At 36.1% G+C, this 21,903-nt stretch overlaps 1 protein-coding gene across 1 annotated transcript in view; it reads right to left on the reverse strand.

Annotated features, from left to right (window-relative positions):
• The window catches only part of man1a1 (mannosidase, alpha, class 1A, member 1), a 119,440-nt gene that overhangs the window by 23,879 nt on the left and 73,658 nt on the right, over positions 1 to 21,903 (reverse strand). Inside the window, exon 5 of the mRNA XM_044106533.1 lies at positions 5,545 to 5,639. Within this exon, the coding sequence (XP_043962468.1) occupies positions 5,545 to 5,639 (95 nt within the window). The remainder of the gene's footprint in view (positions 1 to 5,544; positions 5,640 to 21,903) is intronic.

The following is a 21,903-nucleotide window of genomic DNA, read 5'->3' on the forward strand; positions in this document are numbered from 1 at the left end:
TATTTATAAAGACAAATAGCTCAATGATGCTGCAGATCTCCAAAATTAGAGTAGCTCCCTTAAACAAATTCTTAAAGACAAAACCTTATGAAAAATTTTTGACTTAAATCTGTTGCTTAAAGGGGAGACATCAAGCAAAATTCACATTTTGCAAATTTCTGTACTTCCATTTGAGTTTCTACTTTTTTCTTAAAACAGCCCAAGCTCTTTAAAAACCCCACCCAGCCGTTTTTTGGCAATAAGTTCATGTTTTTGGCGTCTGGAAAATGAGCTGTTTCAAAAACCTTCTGAATGTAACGTCACAAATCAGAGGGCACCCGTTGCCTAGCAACCCCAACAGAATTCTGCCAATCACCTAGCAACCCAAGCAGAGCTCTAGCTCGGTTGGTCAGTTGGTTTTATGCACTGTACAATGGCTACTGGAAAAGACATGTGTCTTTCTTGCTTTGTTTTCCTGTTGGTTGTGCAGGAGGCTCCGCTTTTGCTTTTCAAAGATGTATGTTTTAAATATTTGCTCAATTGTTTGCAGCCATTTTCATGTCCAAATGTTAACTTTGAGTTGTAGGACGTGGCAGCAGTACCTTATTTAGATTTAAGTGACCAGAGGGACTAAAACAGCTCAACATATGCAGAAATCTGTGAACAGGTTTTGAATATTCCATTGTTGAATGGCATATTACAGCCACTGTAGTTAATAAAAAGAAAAAAAGCAAGAGTAAATTTCTGCAAAAAACTAAAATTTTCAGATTAATCTGAGAAAGTTTCTAGAAAAATAACATGTAAATTTCTGAGTTTCAAAAGTCAAAAATATTTGACTTTTAACAAGAAATGTTCTTGTTTTTTGTAGAAAATTTCTGAGATTAATCTCAAAATCTGAGTTTTGAATTTGTTTGGTGGAAATGTAATATTTCTTTTCTGTCTACAACATCCCTAATACGCTTCTGCACCATCCAGACCAATTCCAGCCTGTTGAAGGAAACCTATTGAGTTGCTTTTAAGGACTAAAGATGAAACTAAACATCTTTAGGAATTTCTTCACCCTGACTGCAGCCGTCTGGTCTCTCTTGTGAACGCTGTGAGACTTTCAGCTCTGTCCACCTGGCTTTAGTGCTTCTAGATCTGCTCTAATGAGCCATGAGTCCCGGGGCAGATCAACTGGGACAAATCCAGTGGATCTTAGTAGCATTTTCCACTCCGCCAGCAGGAATCAATGAGCTCACGTACCGATGAAAGGATGCAAGGAAGTCGGAGAGAAAAAGAAAGTAAAAGTCTGTTGGATGTGGGAACATGGGGCCGGCTTTATGACCCTTCATGACGTAACCTTGATTTATCGCTCCTCTCCAAGGGGCCAACTAGAACTCGTTTTTGTTGAATCCAGCAAATAAATCAACTGGACACAGAGTTCAGATCTCTAATCTCTAAAAATAACTCCTTAGCCTTATTTTTTTAAAACCTCTACAAATAATCCTTTCATAAAATCCAACAGCTGGAACATTTCACAGCAACACAACTCAGGTCATAAAATCAGTTTCATCCCTGAATTAAATAAACTTAACTTTTAAAATCAGTAAATAATTTAGATATAGAACTAAAAGTTTATTTTCTACGTTTATGATTGCAGAAATTACTTGAACAATGTACAGTGGAGAAAAATATAAATGCAAACTATTTTTAAGAAAAAAGCTGGGAATTGCAAACTTTGGCAGAATTGTTTTATTTTAGCCTTACTGGACCGTTTTCAAGCTCAAACGGCCTATTTAAAGTCATGCCACATTGTTACTACTAGTATATTACATGCACGTTTCCTATTTTATTTAATAATCCGACTCAGATGCACATTTCTCTTAATCTTAGAGCTTTTTTTAAATAACTATACAGTATGGTGTAAACTTTCCCTGACTTTTTATTGTTATAATTAAATAAGATTTTCATCATTAACGGGTGAAATGACAACAACCGCTAAATTCTGTTTCTGTTTGCATTTTGTGAAGAAGGAATTTACACTTAGTGTCTTCTTCAGAGGGTTTTGTGTCGTTTCCTTCAGTGACTGTTGCTGCAGCGCCCCCACAGGCGATGAAGGGAACAGTTTTTTTTAACTGGCCCGTTTGGTTTCACACAATTCAGAAAAATGTAACAAATCTTGCAATTTTGAACTGAATTTACCAGAATATAAGATGTGTAAACAAATGAGAATTTTGGCGCCAGAGAAAGTTTTTTTCACCATAAAAAAAATGCAACTTGAGAGTTTTAAAATGCAGGTCACTACTAATAAAAATTCCTGATGTTACCTGATTCTAATACACATTTTTTTATGATGATTTCAAGACATTAAAGTGTGGTAAAATCAAAAACAGAGGAAATCTGTAAGGGGGGTGAATATTTTTTCCATGTCTGTATATCAGGAAGAACAGAGTTCTTATTGCAGAGCTCGACTCTCACGGCACCAATCACAGAGGCAGAGTCCGCTCAGAGGTGAAACCTGCAATCAGCCGTCTGCAGAGAACATGTAAGATGACAATCACAGGGAATGTTTGATTTCTACGAACAACAAAACCAACCATTTCAGCCTGTAACAAACACCGACTCTAGGAGTTAAAATAACAGAGAAAGTTTGAGGTTTGACCTCTGAGAACTGGAGCTGCTGTTCGTCCTCTGCAGGACAGAAAGACAAACTTTACCGGAGGATGGAAAAAATAAATCAGGTCAAGTAAAGGAGGAGAGCAAGGACGAAAGGGTGAACCAGAAAGTGAGAAGAAACTAAAACTTGTGCAGTTTAACTGAAGGTTACACGCAAAGTGATTCACCTTTAAACCATTAATTCAGAATTATTTTAGGTTTAAACTCTAAATATTCTCCAGCTTTGTATCTCATTAAATCTCAAACTGCAGGAATTAATCTGTGGGTCAGTCTGAGATATGAATAAACATTTTAAATTAACAAAACAAACCTTCAGCCTTAATCATTTAAAAAGTCGTTTTGTCGAGTTTCTAGAGCAAATATCTTACTACACTTGAAATAAGACAAAACTAACTTTCAAGTATTTTTAAACAAGATACAAGAAATTATTTTGAGTAAACAATTCCTTAACACTGACAAAAAATGCTGGTTTCATTGGCAGATTATTTCACTTACAACAAGGTCAAAAGGTCATAATTTAAGTGAAATAATCCGCCAATGAAACAAGTACTCAAGTAAAGAAGTATTTGGTAAAATGTACCGATTAACTGATCAAATTATCATTTCATATTTAAAAATTACATAAAAAGAAAATATAAAATTAAGTGGTATTTTTTGTATTTTAAGCACAAAATGACAATAATTCATAAATGTAACAAAAAAAAATAAAATCAGACAAAATAAACATTTTCTAAATCAGTTTCTTTCAATAAAAAACTGCAGGTGTGTGTCTGTGTCTGCTGAACCTTTGGGTAAAACATGTTTGTTCTTCATTCAGTTGGTAGAAAATACTGAAATTTTACTCAAATAAGAGTAGAAATATTACTTAAATTACTTAAGTAAAAGTAAAAAGTACAGAGTAGCAGAAGTACTCCTAAAAGTACGTAAAAAAAGTTACTCAAGTAAATGTAACTAGTTACTACCCAACTCTGATGTTACTGTGACTGCTGCATGGGAGTGTGTGTGTGCGTGGGTGTGTGTGTGTGTGTGTGTGTGTGTGTGCAGGATATCACAGCTCAAGTCATGCAGGTAAAGTCATCATCTATAACAATCTGCTGCAACCTCAGGGGGGGAAATCACAGATCTGAGCTGAATCCCACGAACATTAAAACACACACACACCTGCAGAGACACACACACACCTGCAGAAACACACACACACCTGCAGAGACACACACACACCTGCAGAAACACACACACACCTGCAGAGACACACACACACACCTGCAGAGACACACGTCTCTCCCCCCAGGGCGTTCCTCTCCAGGAAGGAGGACGTGTGGACGTTGGGGTCCATTCACCCGTTCAGGCACAATGGAAATTAATTTGTTACAGCACATTTATCGTCATGACAACCTGCCTTTTAATTAAAAGCCAACAAACAGCAGAGCGTTGCGTCTTTCTCCACAGAAAAGGAGAAAACCAGAGGAGTCGAGTCTGCAGGATGAAGAATTACTTCAGTCCAACATGAGAATTTAGTTTGTTTAAAACAAAGTTGTAAAAATTTAATTTTGATTTGTTCCTCCTGCTCGCTGTTGCAACATTATTCAAAAACTCAAGCAAATTTATCTCTCATATAGAACATTAACATGTTTTAAATCAGGAGTTTCCAAACCCACAGACAATCAACCTTTATAATGTGTTTTATTCACTTTTCAGTAATTATTACATTAATTTAACCTAAATGCTGCTTAGATGGCAGAAAATTCTTCTTTTTCTTCTCAGAAACTTTTCCATTTCTTGTTTGCTAAGCTAGCTTCAGGAGCAACTCAGCTAAATGAATTTGACTGGCAGAAAACGAGCATCAGAAATAACATATAAATAAATTATTTTAATTTAAATTTGATTTTTTTAATGATTGAAAAGCATAAAAAAATTCTTAAAATTTTAGGATATACAAATTGTGGAATTACTTCTTTTTTGCATGTTTTTTCTCATCTCTCCAACGCCCCCTGGTGGGCACTTAGAAATACAGTGATATAGATCATTTTTGAATCGTAAAACTAGTAGTTTAATCAAAGTTTTATTTTAGATGTAGTATCAAAGACACTTTAACAAATGCCTTTGAAAAGGTACTTCTGTTAAAAAATGACAAGATTTTCCACAATTATCAGAAACAATTCAGTTTCATATTTTCTCCATGCCAGAAAAATCTCACTGACAATTATTGATTTCAAGTCAATAGTACCTTAGTATTGGTGAAAAAGTGCTGTTTTAATTGGCAGATTATTTCACTAAAACATGGGAAAAATCTCTTTTGGTAAATTAAATAATCTGATATTGGAACTAGTCCTTCTTCATCAGTATTAAGGTATTATTACTTAAAACAAACTCATTTTTGCTGAAAAGTTACCTGTAAGTTAGTGCACTTAAAACAAGACAAAACTAAGATATTTGCACTAGAAACTAGTTTGTGTTTTTGGAGTGTATTACATTTCCTGCTGCTTTATAAGCAAATTCATGTTTCCCTCGGTCTCTACAGTTTGTAGAGACTGAGGGAAGACTTCGTACGTTTAATCTATTATTCAATTTCGGAACATGGTGACACCAGTCAGATGGAAACATCTAAGTGATGGAAGACGACCAACAAAACGATTCTCCATCTTTATTTGTGGTGTGAGAAACCGGGGGAAACTGTGTGTCAGCATTTCATGGCGTATTAATAAAACCTCCTTCAGGTTTATAACCTTCAGAGAGCGCTCGGGGAAAACAACAACGCGTGTGTGGCGGGTTGGCGGCGTCATGTTAAACCAAAACATCTCAGTGAGTGAGAGCGGCGAGCCGCAGACCACACGGCGCTTTAAAGCAGCAGACCATCAAAACGGAGCGCCGCCGGAGTGGACCGCCGGGGCTGCGTGAGTGTTTTACCTCTTGAGGTTGAGCAGAGCCCAGGGGATGCCTGTGGGCGTTTTGAAGGCTGGCAGCAGCTTTTCACCCAGCTCCACCGCCTTCCTGCGGAACACCTGAGAAAAAACGAAAGTGTTTGGTTATCTAAGGGTCGCACCAGGAGACAAATTTGTATTTTCTCCAGTACAGCTTTAAAAATAAGTAAATACAAACAGTAAAGAGAAAAGAGACTCCATGGGTACTAGGGGTTGAACCAATTAGTCGACTAGTCGACTAGTCGACTCTAGGACATCTCGCGAGTTTTTACATTTCATGTCGACTAGTCGCAGTCATGTGATTGCCGGTGGTGACAGCCTGTGCTGATCTGACAGCACAGTAGGCTATACGTCACAAGACACAAGAAAAATAAGTTAATACATTAGTTTAAATGATATGTAGATGGATGCATATTTGTGGTTTTACAGTGTTTTTAAAAGGAGATGGAGTTGCAGCTGCAATCGCTACAAAACACGAGCCGTCTAAAACTAGCCCCTTCCCGCTAAGGATGTCACTTAGCGGCTCGTCTTTGTCACGACGATCTAACTAATACATTATGATGTTATGTTGCTGATTAAATAAAGATCTGTGGTAATGCCATCTAAAAGATGTGCGTTTCCTTTTGAATGTTGGTTTCCCAGCAACTTATTATTTATCATAAACTATCCCGATGTTTTGTTGTTTCACTTGTTGCTGTTCTGTGTAAATGCCGATTTTCCGTGAAACGGGTAATAAAGCCTGTACGTTACTCCAAAGTTTGCGTCTTGCGTTGCTATGACATCTAGCGACTAGACAACTCGACATCGACTCGACTTTTATCATGTTGGCGTTGACTAGAAAATATCTTCGTCGTTCAATCTGCTGAGTCAGCAGAGCTTCCTGCCGCATCGGGCGGAGGAGAAGCAGGTGGTTTTGTTGAATTCAGCTGTAACCAAACGGGATCCGTTCATAACAAGTTTGGCTTGTGATGTTCCAAAAGCACCATGTAGTCAGTGAGATAATTTGACTCCTATAGTAACTATCCAGAGATCATCAGCATCAGCCGGTGTTTAGAAAAAAAAAGTCAGACCCGACTTTGTGCAACAAACTTTTCCCCGCTGCTCACGAAGAATGATCTGTTTATTGCTCTTTTAATTCTCCATAATAGACTTAGTAAAAGCAGGAGAAGGTGTGTGTGTGTGTGTGTGTGTGAAAATAGCTAATAAAGCCTCCAAGTCGTTGTGAAGGGTTTTTGCGCTTACGTCACTATGACGTCACTGTGACTAGTCGACATCGACTCGACTATTATCATGATGTAGTCGACCTTAAAAAATATGTAGTCGTTCAACCCCTAATGGGTACAGGAGTTTAGTGAAGGGAAACTCTATCTTGTTAGCCAGAGAAATAGCTCTTGTGTTTTGTTGAGAAAAATCAAGATAAACTCCAGTGTTTGCCTAGAAAGTCCGGCTTGTTTGTGGAGATTTGAATGCTAATCAAACCAAACATGCAAACTCTGGTCCGCCTGAAAACCAGTTTAAGTAAATGCTGGCGCGGCTTGTGTGAACACCAAGTGGACTGGAGACCACTCCAGAAGCAGGAAGTGGACTATACCTCAGGGCATTCTGGGTAAATACAACCAAACAAACATGCTAGTCTAGCCCCAGCAGAACAAAATGGCTTGAGGTTTTTACCGGTGACCAGAGATAAATCTTACAAATGTTATTCCAATGTTGCTTTCATTTATGAAGGACGTGGCGCTCAGTATCTTCTTAAAAGGTTTTCAAGTTGTTTCCTTCAGTGGTTATTGATGCAGCGCCCCCACAGGTAAGGAGGGGAACAAGTTCGTTTGACACAGTGCAGTGCGAAAGTGAACCAGGTGACAATGTAGCAAATGTCGCATTTTTGGTATCAAGTTGAACCGAGTCTTCCGGACTATCAGGTGTGAAAACACCCTGAGGCTAAAGGTTAAAGAAAAAAATATCCAAGGAGGAGAAAAGTTCTGGCAAAATCTCAGAAATTTTGAGTTAAACATTCCATTTTTTACAGGAAAAAACTGGATATTCTCTTGAAAAGTCAAAAGTTTTAACTTTTGAGTCAAAATTCTGAAGATTTCTTCTTACAAATTTCTGACTTCTCAGAAAATAGCCCAGCTTCAGCTGTAAAATTATTCATTTAAAAAAAATTAAAACAGAGAACATCCAAGTTTCTCTAAACTACAACATATTCTTTTAGGTAAAAGAAAAACAACAAATAAGAATTTCAGCAGCTACTTTATATCTCACCTGAAGAATTTTGACTCCTTTCTGTTATTTCTTTATCTTTTTGTTGTTTCTTTTTGAATGAGACATCTCATGTTGCAATTTCCTCTGTACTGATATCACTCTGCACAGTTTTGAGGCCATAAAGTAAAATTTTTATGCAAAGTAACCTTCGGCTGTTATTCAGAGCCGACTGCAGGGACGCTGCGCTGCTTTTAACAACTTCATGAATATCTTACATGTGTAGATTATAATCCTGATAATCCTGATCTAGTTTTAAATTATTACCTTCTTATAATGTACTTGGACTTTCACAATTCTGTAAATTCATAATACATATAGAAATAAAACTCAGTTTCTCTCTTTTTAAAACATAACATCTATACAATACAGCATCCTTCACATTTATCGGTCATTGGAAGAGGAGAAATTTAACTTTTATTTTCAGTACATTTACTTAAAGGGAAAAATAAATTATTGGGATTCCTAATTTTCATGACCAAATCAGGATCCATATTTAAGTCTGATACAAAACCTTTTGTTTCTGATAACTTATCAATACAGTGTAGGGCTAATATGTCGATTATTAATTAGATTGATTAACAACTGGAGAGCAAAAGGTGCTTAGGAGATTATTTTTAAGGAATTTGAACCGAGTTCTGATGAGGAGTTCTGGGTAGAAAATATCTGCAGTCAAAGAAAGTTTTTTTTTTTTATCTTAAAAGCAAAATATGCATATATTTGGTCATTTTAACTTAAATACAGCTCTGAATATGTTGTCCATTCAGAAAAAGGGCCTTTTTCAATAGAATCCAGTTAACAATAAATTGATTCCTTAAATAGTTGATTATTTTCACAATCGATTAATCACGATTTACGCGATTAATCATTTATGTATATAATTTCTTTGTGTTTTTGCCACTCTGAATGTATGTTCTTGAGTTTTCTCTGCATTTTCAGTGAGATTGTAGTGTTGTCTTAAGGCTTTTTGCCCAGGGGAAACTATAAGTGTTGAGGCCTCTGTAAATCTGTGCTGCAATGGCTTAATCACCATTTATCCAATTAATCATTTATATATATTATTTTAACCTCTAAATGTATGGCCTTGATTTTCCAAACATTTTCAGTGTGACTGCAGTGTTATCTTCAGGCTTTTATTCTAGGGTTTGGAAAATTAATCAGATTAATCACAATTAATCTGATTAATCTTTTTAAATGGCCATTAAGCCAAGTAAATTTCAGTGTTTTTAACCTCTTAAGCTTTTGCTTATCCAGACTTTAGCATAAATAAAACTGTGATTGCCGCTCCAGGCACAGGTCCAGTAAAAATGTCAGGATATTGTGAGTTCTGCCCTAACATGCAGCCGACAGTTTGACACAGCTGCTGGCGATTCAGCAGCTTTATTTGAGCTGCTGTAGCTGACCACTGCCATGAGGTAAAATGACACTTTTTTTATTAACTCCTGCTGCCACTTTTGACTTTTAAAATCAATTTTAAGTCAGCCAAGCTACTTATTTATATCTCCAGCCTGCAAAAGAAACTATCTGATCCCAGCTTCGAGATTGAATTTTTCAGATTGGAAGGAGAGAAAAAACAAACATGAAGCTCTGTGACCTGTGTTTCTCTGTTCTCCGTCTTTCACACAAATACACTCAGAGGTGTGAAGTAGTAGAGACTAAACTGGCAGCTATCCACCCCAGGGACGAACCACTCAGCAAAGTCTGAAAGACGGGGGCAGATTGGAGGACACGTTTTTAGCTTTTTTTTTTTTTGAAAAATAAAAGCTCTAGAGGGTCTGCACGTCAAAACAATGAGACAAGTTTACAGCGTTTCTTTGAAACCGGATGGCAGGAAAAAAAAATACTCTGAACATAACAGCAATGTACAGAAACCACAAGCAAAGATGTTTTTGGTTCAAACATGTCTTTGAACAAATGCAGTTTTAAAGCGAACAGGCTGATGGCTAATGAGAAAATGAAACAACCCTGACAATAATCGCAGACTAAAAGCACCAAAAATGCCTAAAGTGGTTGAAGCAACATGATGGAAATGGACTGTAGAAAAACATTCAGCCAAGATTTGTGGCTGTCTTCTGAACAGAAAGCAGCCAAAAAAAATCTTTGCAACAATCACAAATATTATATGTATTCAAGTACTGCAACTAACGATTATTTTAAGAATTTATTATTTAGACGATTAATCGATTAATCAGATTAATCAGATTTTTAAAAAAATGGCACAGTCGGCAAAAATTTCAATTAACCTCTTAAGCTTTTTGCTTATATTAACTTAGCATAAGAAAATAAAACTGTGATTGCCAAAAATAGCAATTAATTCAAGTATCAACTATTCAAGATTATCCAATTAATCGTCTCAGTCCTAATATATTTATGAAGATGAACAGATTAGAGGTTTTGTCTTTGTTACTTATTTTTGATGGCGTCAGGCTTTGCTTTGTGAACTTTATCTGCATATAAAAAAATTCAGATAGTCAGTTGCTAGAACAAGATATGATGAAAGTTTTTTTTTTTCATATATATATTCTGGACTCAGAGACTGAGAGGCACGTTAAATGTTTTTCCTCAGTGGAGTATAAAAAACAGCCACTCAGGTGAAACATTACCCAACTGCACAACACTATTTCTTTGCAAAATTCACTAGAAACGTTTTCAGCCAACTGCACTCTGAAACATCCAATTCATTTTTTCATTTCTGAGTAAAATGCTCTCTAGTCGGTCATTTTGTGTGAAGAAATGTCCACTCGTTTGGTTCTAGGCTTTATTAGCTTTTCTTTTAATCATTAACCTGACTTAAACTAGGTGGAAAACCTTACCGAGGGAACTCTGCGGGATCTGCATAATTAAAATGGATAACATCCTGAGGCAGGAAACACAAAACTGACAACCTGTAGGCTAACTGTACACCTTAGTTACAGCTCAGTATTTCTGCTTTCAAGGAGAGGTAGTTTAAAACAACACTATAATTTCAAAAATAAAACCAAATACTTTCAGTTTTCATCTAATTTAGACAGAAAATAGAATCTAACGGAAAATATTAATGCATACTTGGTGTTTGGACTATAAAAATATGCAGATCTAAGCATGTTTTGAGAATATATTTATGTATTTATCAACAGTTGTGATCCCTAGTCCCAGTGAATACTGGGAGTCAAATGTAGAGGGATTTCTTTAGTGTCTCCTTAGGAGGCGCTGCACCACTAACCACTGAAGGAAACAACATGAAAACCTCTGTAGAAGACACTGAGCTCAACTTCCTTCTTCATAAGATGTGGGGGGAAAAACAACGACAACAAAAGAAGGATCAGCATCAAATTCTAGGGGTTGTGGGATTTCTCTACAAAAACTACAAATAATTTCTCCTGTTAGCGCTGGACTTGAATGTTTGCTTTTACCCAGAATGCCCAGCGCTATAGTCCACTTCCTGTTGTTGGAGCAGTCTTTGATCTGCTTGGTGTTCACATATGCATTCAAACCGCACCAAAACTCACTTTAACCAAGACCGAGGATTATAGACGGACCAGAGTTCACTTCTCTGGTTTGATTAGCATTCACATGGACCTTCTAGACAAACGAACTAGAGTTTGATTAAAGTGGGCCAAACACTTTAATCAAATATCAAGAACAAACAATAAATACCCAAACGGCTTTCCATACTCAAGCTATTATCTGTTCACTTGGCTTGCCAAATGTGTACAGCTATATTCCTTGTTCTTTATTGATGGAAATCAAAGCAACGCAAAGCAGTTTCTTTAAATTTGTAAATGCCATCATTCATTATTCTAGCATTACTTTGGTGTGGAGTGCTTTTCTGTCTTACATTACCTAAAAACATTGTATACAGAGACAGGCTCAACCCAAAAAGTAACATCTGTACCGTAATTTGTAACAACGTGTACTATAACACCACTAGCAGGTTTTATGTCAGAACCAAACATCTAAATTTGAGTTTTGCCGACACCAACAGAATGATGTGAACCAAAGGGTTAATTTCAGAGCAACGCTGTCAGGAACTACCATCTGCTGAAGCACTAGAGAGCAGACGGTGCTCTGCGGCAGAGACAGAAAATAAAAAAAACAAAGCTGGGTTTATTAGATGGATAAAACTTTCAGCCACCCAGAGTAATACTCTGAAATACATACAGCATAATCTGAAGGGAGAATGCCAATAACTGCAACAACATACCTGCAAGCAAAGAAACATGAAAGTAGTCAACAGATGGCAGAATGTAAAACTCTCAGATAAAAAAAGCCGTTAAACTTTTCTTTCTTTTAAGGAATTGCATTAAGCACGCCTGCTAGACTTCAAGGATAGTCGGAGTGCATCTTCTCGAGTGTGTTTACCAGAAAAAAGCCCATCGGCTCTCATTAAATACATTTGCAAACACGTCATCACATCCACAGCAGAACTACCGAGCCCAAAGGATGCTGGAATCAGATCAACAAACGCCAAACAATAAATGAAAATATTGAACATGGAGCCTAAATCCAATTTTCCTCCTTTATCTCCGGACTTCCAAGGCAGATTAAGTTCAGGACGATGTGCGAATACATCTCTGTTTTATGTTGCACAAATGAGAGCCGCGTCGTGTCGTAACAAGACATCAGATGCCAGAGATTAATGTCTTTAATAATGCTGGAAGCACACAGAGGGAAAGGAAAATCCCAGCGACGCACAGACGAATGAATTACACACAGCCCGAGTCTGAGGCCATCAAGCAAGCTGACAACAAGCTTTAATAAGTGAGTGAATCATACAGAACCTGAGGAACACGCTCAAAAACCCGCGGCTGATGCCATTAGGAAAGGCTAATGTTGATAATCACATTTCACACCTGAGTGCCTGTGACAAAATATCCATCAAGAAGATTTACTGCTGCACTACAGTGTGTTTGTTTCTCAGAGTTAATCCTGGTTAATAGATAAATTAGTTAACAGTATGTGACAATTCAGTCCCCGAAGACATCAGCTGACTGCTTCAGATACACAACAAACGTTTACGAGCAGGAAAACGAGAGAGACGGGGAAAGCGTACAAACTGAAAACAGAATGCAATGATTTGGAAAACAGTAAAAAAAAGAAAGAAGAGACATCAGATCTTAAAAGGGAGAATTTGCTGGAGGCAACATAATTTCAAAGAGCTGGCCCAAAAGCAAGTTTTACTTGGCATTGCATCATTCCTTTTAACATCTATTTTAAAGTAGGAACATTAGACATTAACTGTAAAATGGATGTCTGAATATATAATGGTATTCAGTTTACAAATGTAAGAAACAGAATACGGACAGAATATGGTTTTGCTTGGATGGTACTAAAATCATGCATCTATCCATCACCGCAGCGTCTGACAAATCAGGTATTCTGTCGATTAATTGAACATTTTTCATTTTATTTTTCTACAATATTAGAAATACATTTAGATATGCAAACAGACAATTCAATTCCCTTTTTATATAAGAAAATGTTAACTACAATGGCATGGTTTTTTTTTTTACAACATGAGCTGGATATAGTTTTTACAACCTTATCTATTAGTACTCTTTCCTTATAAAAAAATACTTTTGAACACAACTGTGACAACTATTGCAGACATGATTCAATGCCATCAGTTAATCTTGCATTATGCAATAGAGATGCTTCACTCACATCGGCATGCTGGATGCTTGAAACTAAAAATAAAATTGACTGAATACTTTATTTATTTTGACCAATGATTGTCTGACCAACATCATTGAATTTTGCTCCCAGGCGGTTAGTTGATTCTTAAATACAAGTTACCTTGTCCTGACAAAGCAGAACACTGTGAATTACACACTCTTGATCCTAACACACATGCACTATTCAGAATATTGGCACATGTTTAGAACCAGGTGCTTTTCAGTACATCAGCCTACATGGCAAGATAGGAAAAGTGTGAAAGCTGCTTTAGGATCAAAAATATCATAAATGCAAAATCTAAACTAGAGCTGCACAACAGAAAATCCCAATCATCATGAGAAAACAAGTATTTGGGACATTGCAATTGCATCTGATTTGTTTCTATGCGATTTTTGGTGGGAAATTTCAAACAGTGCATCCAAACTTTGCATGCTAATAATATCTTGTGAGGGACCTTGAATTTGCTCTAATGCCTGAACCTTAATGATATTTTAGGTAGGGCTGAGATGATTAATCAGATTAATTGTGATAAATCAATTATTCAAATAATCGTCAACTCATTTAGTAATCAATGAATTCATGGATACAGACAAGAATACATAGTCAGAGCTGTAACATATGTTGATATAATTTTATAAACCTAAAAAGCAAAATTAAGATTTGCATTTTAATAACATCTTTGTCTGTTAATATGTTTTGAAAAAAAACTCCTCAAGTGTCGTTTCAGTTTCTTCCCAGTTCAAATTCAGCGCAGGAATGCTATGCAACTGCAATTTAAATGCTAAAATGTTTATTTTCTTATTTAATAAAAGAATTTAATTATTTGTTTTAATCTTTTAATGTATTGTGTAAAAAGGTTCAGGTGGCTACATGACAATATGTAGAATGTGTCAAGTTTATTTTATCTGATTAATCGTCAGAATAATTGATTGCTAAAGTTATTATTAGTTGCAGCCATATTTTCATGGCTAAGATTGTAAAAGGTCACTGAAAATGTCAGTTTTTGTGGAAAATGTAAAGCCAACAGTTGAATCAATAGATCGTAGACGAGTAGATTAAGAAATATTTCTATTTTATTCATTAGAGCCATAACCTTCCACTCGACATCGCTGACCTCCCCGTTTTCTTCTTTAAATCGAAGAACGAGCTTCGCAGTGATAAATAAATCTCAGATGAGGGTTAGGGTTACGTCCAGCAAGGCGTTGGGATGTAATTCAGAGAGGAGGCATCAGAAACCTGTAAGGTTTGCGTGTTCATCAGGTTCTGTGTTGGTATGATTACGTGTTGCAGTCCACAGAGAGTGGAGCGGACAGCTTCCTAACCAAGATGAATCACTCCGCCTGGACGCTGTGTGACCAGCAGGCCCAGTGGGACACGTGGCCCAGATTACAGCAGCGTCGCTGGGATGAAGGGAGGCCCATCGCTCCCCCTCTGGCCTCTGTCATCTCCTTCCTCATCCTTCCTCTGATGTTCACCTATTACTCCACATTTACTGTGTCAACTCTCCTTTTTCTTATTCTGTCTGTTGTGCTTCAGTTTCCCCTTCTATTTGTTCAATTATTGAACTTGGGCCGGTGATTTTTTATCTTATGTCCTATTTAATGAGCCGTCTTTTCCTCCGCCTCAGACACGAAATTTTAAATCTTATCTACCATTCGTGCTTAGATTTTCATCAGTGACTTTTTTCTTTTTTAACTGTTAATGTAGTATCCTGGAATGTTCTTCTGTTTTATTTTTATTTTATTTAACCTTTTTCACCAGGAAAATCCCAGAGATCAAAAACCTATTTTGCAAGAGAATCCAAGCTAAAATCAAATAAATTGGTTAAAAGATTCCTCATTTGAAGCATTTAGAGCCAGATGATTCCTTCTCAAAGTCAGTAAGAACAGAAACTTTAGATTTATGTGTTTCTGCAACTCGTTCCAAGAAAAAGGAGCAGAAAGCAGAAAAAGATTTCTTTACAAGTTCAGTTCAGACCTGAGGCACCGAAAGTAAAAATAAGTTCAGTAGTTTTCTTTAATTTTGAGAAAAACACACTTATATTTGTGGAGCTATTTGGAATAAACCAATTTAGATTTTTTAAATCTTACCAGTAAAATCCCCTTGAGATAGTTATGTAACTATTTCTGAAATGAACTCTTTTCTTCTATTTTTCTCACTACATAATGCAGAACTTGCTCAGTATTTGTGTTTTTCAGTTAGTTTTATTTAAAATATCCTGTTTTGAATGCATCTATTTATCTTTCCTTGATTGTGAAAATATTAATAAATCAGAACATAAAGAAAACAATTTTTATTTGTAAAGCCATTTAAAATGAACCAGTCACTCAGTTACGTAGCTATTTTTAAAATTAAAGTTTTTTGTATTTTTCTTCCAATATAAAGTGAATCTTGCTCAGTAGTTCTGATTTTTTGGTCAGTTTTATTTAAAACAATATCTTGAATAAATCTTAGCTTGTCTTAGTTGTGATAAAATAATTAAATCAAAATGTTTTGCCTTTTCATGTATTTGAAAGGGGCTCAATAGTTTTCCAAATATTTTTTACGTTGATCACAGTTTTATAAAATCCACATCTTGACTCAGACACTTCACAAATTTACAGAAACAGCGAACAAATCACTTCTTGCTGTCTTGTAGCTGCATGTAAAGGCTTTGGGATTGTTAAACTCAGTCCATGCAAAGCGACTGAGGATGGAGGAAACAGGCGGGGAAGACTTAGCGTCAGCTGAAGGAGGTCGTTCTGGAGGCTGCAGCTGCACTGGAGAGGCTTATCCAACACACACGCAGCACTCTGAGGAGCTGACAGCTTTCAGTAGTCAAGAAGCCTGCTGTTGTGTGAATGGTTGCTCTTGTCCTCCACTCCACTCCGCTCTCTGTCAAAGTCTGTCCTCAGCCTCTTTCTGGGTTTAATTCATTGCTTAAGAAGGAAAAAAAGCCCCACAAGGACATGTAGAGGGGAACAGCAACACCAGGATCTGTAATCGATGAAGGAGCGGTAAAGGAAAGGAAATGGGGGAAAATATCTAATTATTAACTTGAGTTAATAATTAATTAATCTGATATGGAAATAACAGAATAACAGTTAATCAGAAGAGAGGGTTTCCTACTCTCACAAAGGGGGGGATGCCAATATCTCTGAGGTAAAACACTTCTCAACAGGAGGTGAAATATTCTTATTTAAGGGGATCTATTATGCAAAATCCACATTTTGCACATTTATGTATTTTGATTTGGGTTTCTATTGCTTCCAAAAACAGTCTAAGCGCTTAAAAACGTTTTTTTGGTGTCTGGAAAACAAGCCGTTTCAAAAACCTCCCGACTGTTAAGCCACTCGCCTCGTTACCTAGCAACAGTGAGCCCAGCTCGTCACCTTCCAACCCCAGTGGAGCTCCAGCACCTTTGGTCAGCTGGTTTTAGACAAGTGTTTTTTTGCCGTCTTACCATCCAGAAATCACTTGCGGCATTCTTGCTTATTGTGCAGGAGGCTCCACTTCTGCTTGTCAAAAATGAATAATTGTGTTATTGCATGTCTGTTTGCAGCCATTTTCACTTGCAAGCGTAAACGTTCAGCTGGGGGGGCGTGGCCAGCAGCAGCTCATTTGGATTTAAGCACTTACTCATACAAAGCGAAGCCAATTTACACAACACTCCCCGTTCCCACTCAGCTCCTCCAGACTAGTGGCGGCAGCAATTAAACACCTTCTGGCACGGTGGAGCTTATTATATGAACTATTTCACTGATCACTTATTAAAGGAGAAAAGTTGCTAAAGGCAAAGTGTCAGAAAGAGTAGGAGTTTCTTAAAGAGGCAGAGGCCCAATTTCAAGGCGGTAAATTGCAAATTTAACTCATTTTTGATATATACAGTATTTTTAAAACAACTGAAGGTAACATATTTATTTGATTGTGCTATAAAATGGTACTATGTGTCTGGAAAACGCATGACACTGCCCCTTTAAAGAGAAAGAGACCAATTCAAGATTCAATCAGATATGGTTAAGATATGAAACAATTTTTTATATGTAGCTATATATACACAACAATTTAGTTATTTTAATTGTGAATACTACAGGAGGTAGGACAGTGTCAAATGCAAAAACATTGATATAAAAATAAATGGTTTAGTCACTTTTACATGAGAAAAAAGCTTTAACTTTAGAGATCCTGTTGGCCAAAACCAGTAAGTCAAACCTTCCATCTTAAAATCTATCAAATTTATGCGGTTCGCTCAGAAACGGCTCTAACAAATTCCTCTCTCAGCAGAAAACTCTGCCTCACTGTTAAAGTTATTTGGACCAAGTTGAATGCAGCTCTGTTTAGTTGCAGGGGAAAAAAGCAAATGTTACTGTGAGTGCCAGATAATCTATTGGCTTAATTTAACACAACACAGGCCAGACATCAGGCCTCCAGGTCCAGTTCAGCAGCTGGGAGCGCACTGCTCTTTACTTTATAATTAGCCTTCCAAACTGCAGCGCGTCACAGTTTCAGTAGAATTAAACTCACTGTAAATCTCATGAATTTATTTTCAAACATGAGCTGTAATTAGGCCCGTCACTATAAAGTTTCCTGGATGATAAATGATCCCAGAAGTTATTGCGATAAATGATGATGTTGTTGTTTTGAGACAATTTTAAAGTAATATAATTGTATAATAAATCAAGAAAAGATTCTCAAAGAACAAACTTAAAATTCTCATGGAAATTTTACACTGGAACTGCAAGACATCTAAAATATCCAAAATAAAACAAAACAAATAAAATTAATTATGAAGTTCTTCAAAAAAAAAAAAAAAATTGATTAGTTGAGACTAAAACACCAAACTGAAAACTTTTATCATCCAGGTTTTGGAAGAAATAAAGAGAAAAAAGAAAAATGATGAAATCATACAAGTGGAAATTATTAAGCTCGTTTAAATTTATCTTTTGATTATCGATTATTGAACATTGCGGCAGGCTTATCTGTAATGAATTATCTCTGTGATTCAGTGAGCAGCTCTTAAGTCAGGGGTATCCAAACATTTTGCCACGAGAGCCAAAATCAGTCATTGGATGAACTCGAGGGGCCGCAAAAAATATTTTAAAGCAAACATTTAGTGCCAATAATGAACTAAAGTAAAAATCTAATTTATTGCAGATGCAAAACATAAAGAAACACAAAATCAACCCTCAGTTTCTGACTTCTTGGGGTTTATTGTTTTCCTATTTTTGGTGAATGCGTTTGAGTAAAAGTAGTTTGTGATTCCAGTTAATAGAACGAAGATAAATTCAGAAAAGTTGTCAATAAATGGGAATTAAAGGCGTTAATCTGGAAAAACAAACTTCATTCTTCATAAAAATTAAGAAAGCGATGGAAAACATTCACCATCCTATCTCTGAGCTCCTCCTGAGACTGTCTTCGGTCAGAGGCTTCTTCAAATGCACTGTAATACAGACTGCTACTGTAGATCTTTTATGCCAATGGCCATGACTATCTACAACAACTCTGAAGAATTTGAACCAATTTGAGTTACAACAACGTTTAATTTCCCTTTGGGATCAATAATCTGTTTTTGAATTAATGACTCCCACCTTGAACAAATGTCACACAACTTGCATAGAAACCATTTAAACCAGCAGCGAATGATGGGATCTGATGTTTTTTTTAGTGTCTCTCAGCCCAAACCATCAATATGCATCCATATGCGATATGCAAAGCAAATCAACTGCTGATAAAACGCTCCCTTGTGTCCTGTGGCACGATCTCTGCTGACTCTGCAAACCTTTGACAGTCAGCTTTTCGACAGCGTCGCTACGGAAATAAGGAAGAGCTGGGAAGGTGAATTTACATAGAAAATTGCCACCAATGTGAGAATGTTGCAGAAATGGGCCTGAATAGGAAAGAAGGAAAGATGGAAACTGCAACATGAGCAACCAGATGAAAATTTCAAGGTTTAAAGGTTTGCTGCTGCAGGTCGTATCATCTGTGTCAGGACAGACATAAACTAAGAGAGATTTTCAGGATTAAAATCTGTGTTTATGACTGAAACACTGGAATTAACAGTTAAATCTGATTAGTAAGAATAGAAATTATATTCCGATATACAATGTTTGAAAAGTGTTACATTTCTATCTACTGAGAAAAGTGGAAGTGGAAGGAATTAGAGATGCATCAATCAGATACTAAGGTCTGTATCGGTGACCATAGGGTCAGATTACAATTATTAAATGCACTTAACCATTTTAAAAGCTTGTAGTTTAGTTTTTACGTGTTTGACTAAGGTAGCTAATCCATTATTTTTGTCAGTTTATTTTAAATTGACTGGTATAAATAAATTTATGTCCGTGTTTAAAAAATAATCGTTTTTCTGTATCGACTTGGCTTCGGAAATGAAAAAAGTGGATCGGTGCTTCCTTACTAGAAATCTGAACTGAAACTGTTGGTACATTAGTGTAAATATAAATTAAACAGCTAAATCAATACTTCACCGATTTTACTTGTTTCAACAAACAGCATTTCTTTTAAGAAGTTTTAGCTTTTCCATATCTTTTTATATCAAAATGTCAGATTTTTCCAGACTTTAGTTTCTCTTTCCCAGTACTTTTTAGCCTCTATTGAGCTACTAATACAAAACTTTGAGTCTGTATGGAAGGGTAAAAACATTTAGACATCAGGTCAAAACTTTAAATCTGGAAAACAACCTATTCCATATTTAATTTTTGTTTTTATACTTATTTAGAACAGAAAATGCTCAATTCAAATTCCACACTTTTCTCAGACTGTATAGGAGTTCTGACAATTATTTTGTACCTTGAACTACATTTAAAGTTTATGACTGAAAACAAACATTTATTTGCTTTAGCAGAATAAAAACACACTACTAAACATCAGTGCTTTATGCTTAGCGATGAGTTTACTGCAAACCAACAGAGCTCATTTACTGGAGGTCCATTCATTCACGTCAGCAGCCTCTATGGGAATTACCAGCCGGACAAATATAGGCCACAGTAAATGATCTGATGCTAATAATGATAAATATTTCACAACACTGTGCTTCCTGAAAAACAAACTAAAAGCAGAGATGAAACTCCCAGAGAGTGCATGTGTGATAAGGAGCCAGTAAAGCGCCGTTTAGACCTCCCAGTGGAGGATTTGCCCCGTCGCTGAGCTGTAACCCTGACAGCTTTCATCCGAAGGAAAATGTCAACGATTCCTTCAAACAGTTCAAGACCAGCTAAAGACCATAAAGGCCCTGAAGTTCCCCCTCCCGGCAGAGCAAACAACTGTTTAAACCAGCGACAGCAGGACCTCCACTGCTTCCTGGAGGTCAACCAACGCCGGCCAAAGAGGAAAAATTCAACTATTTATGGTTGATGCAGAAAAGTCAAACCCTTTTCTATCAGAGCATCGGCTTGTTTCCATTTCTTTATTCACCATTTCATATTGTTGCAATTTTGGTTATTTCTTCCAGGTATGTGAAGAAGCCATCCCTCACTTTAGATTAGATTTCCTTCTTTATTTTGAACGAATCAATTAAAAAAAATCAAAAACATACATTTAAACACCCACACACACACGCACACACACGCGCACACACACACAAGAGAACAATGCTTTACAACTTAAGAATCAGTAATTTTAGCTTGTCTGAAAAGAACAGCATTGTTTTTAATTTCCACACTTTTATATTATTCTTCAATAAACATCTATAATTATTGAGATGTTGTTTATTTATGGTCATTTGTAAACTTTTGACACACAAGTCAAAACTGAAAAAAGAAAACTAGTGCAGAAATAAACATCTATATAACAATACATGTCAGAATATATAATGTATAATATTATATCAGTACAGAAAACAGAATTTTAGACTTATAAATATTAAATATGTCAATTTTTTAAAACTATGTAAAAGGTAATTTTCTGTATTTTACTTAGAGTTGTTTTTATTTCCAAGCTGGAAATAAAAGGAAACTAATTTCATAGTTTGGTAGTTTTATAAACATAAACCAGTCAAAATGGGGATCAGATCCAGAATATAATGAAATATTATACAATATTAGATTAAAATGTAAACAGTTTTGAGCACTTTTATTATTTAACTATCAAGACAAATTGATATTAGTACAAAATGGTTTATTTGGAGACATAAAATGAGTGTATATTGGTCAAAAACTAAAATGTTAATAAAACAGATTAAAACTATAAATTATAACTCTTCTTGGGTGTAATTAAAGGTAAAAACAATGCTAAAACTAAGATTAACACTTCCATGACGTTTTTAGTGCAATTTACCTAAATTGACAAACTTAACTGAGTTTAAAACAAGATTATAGCTCCTGGAAAGCACATGCTTGTGTAATATTGGTTATTCCCAACATTCCAGTTCCCAATCAAATGGTTTTTTTACTGGTTTTTGTATAAACATGCAAACAATGTTTCTTCTTTGTTGGTT

This window comes from Gambusia affinis, linkage group LG22 (genome assembly GCF_019740435.1).
Source record: "Gambusia affinis linkage group LG22, SWU_Gaff_1.0, whole genome shotgun sequence".
NCBI lineage: Eukaryota > Metazoa > Chordata > Actinopteri > Cyprinodontiformes > Poeciliidae > Gambusia > Gambusia affinis.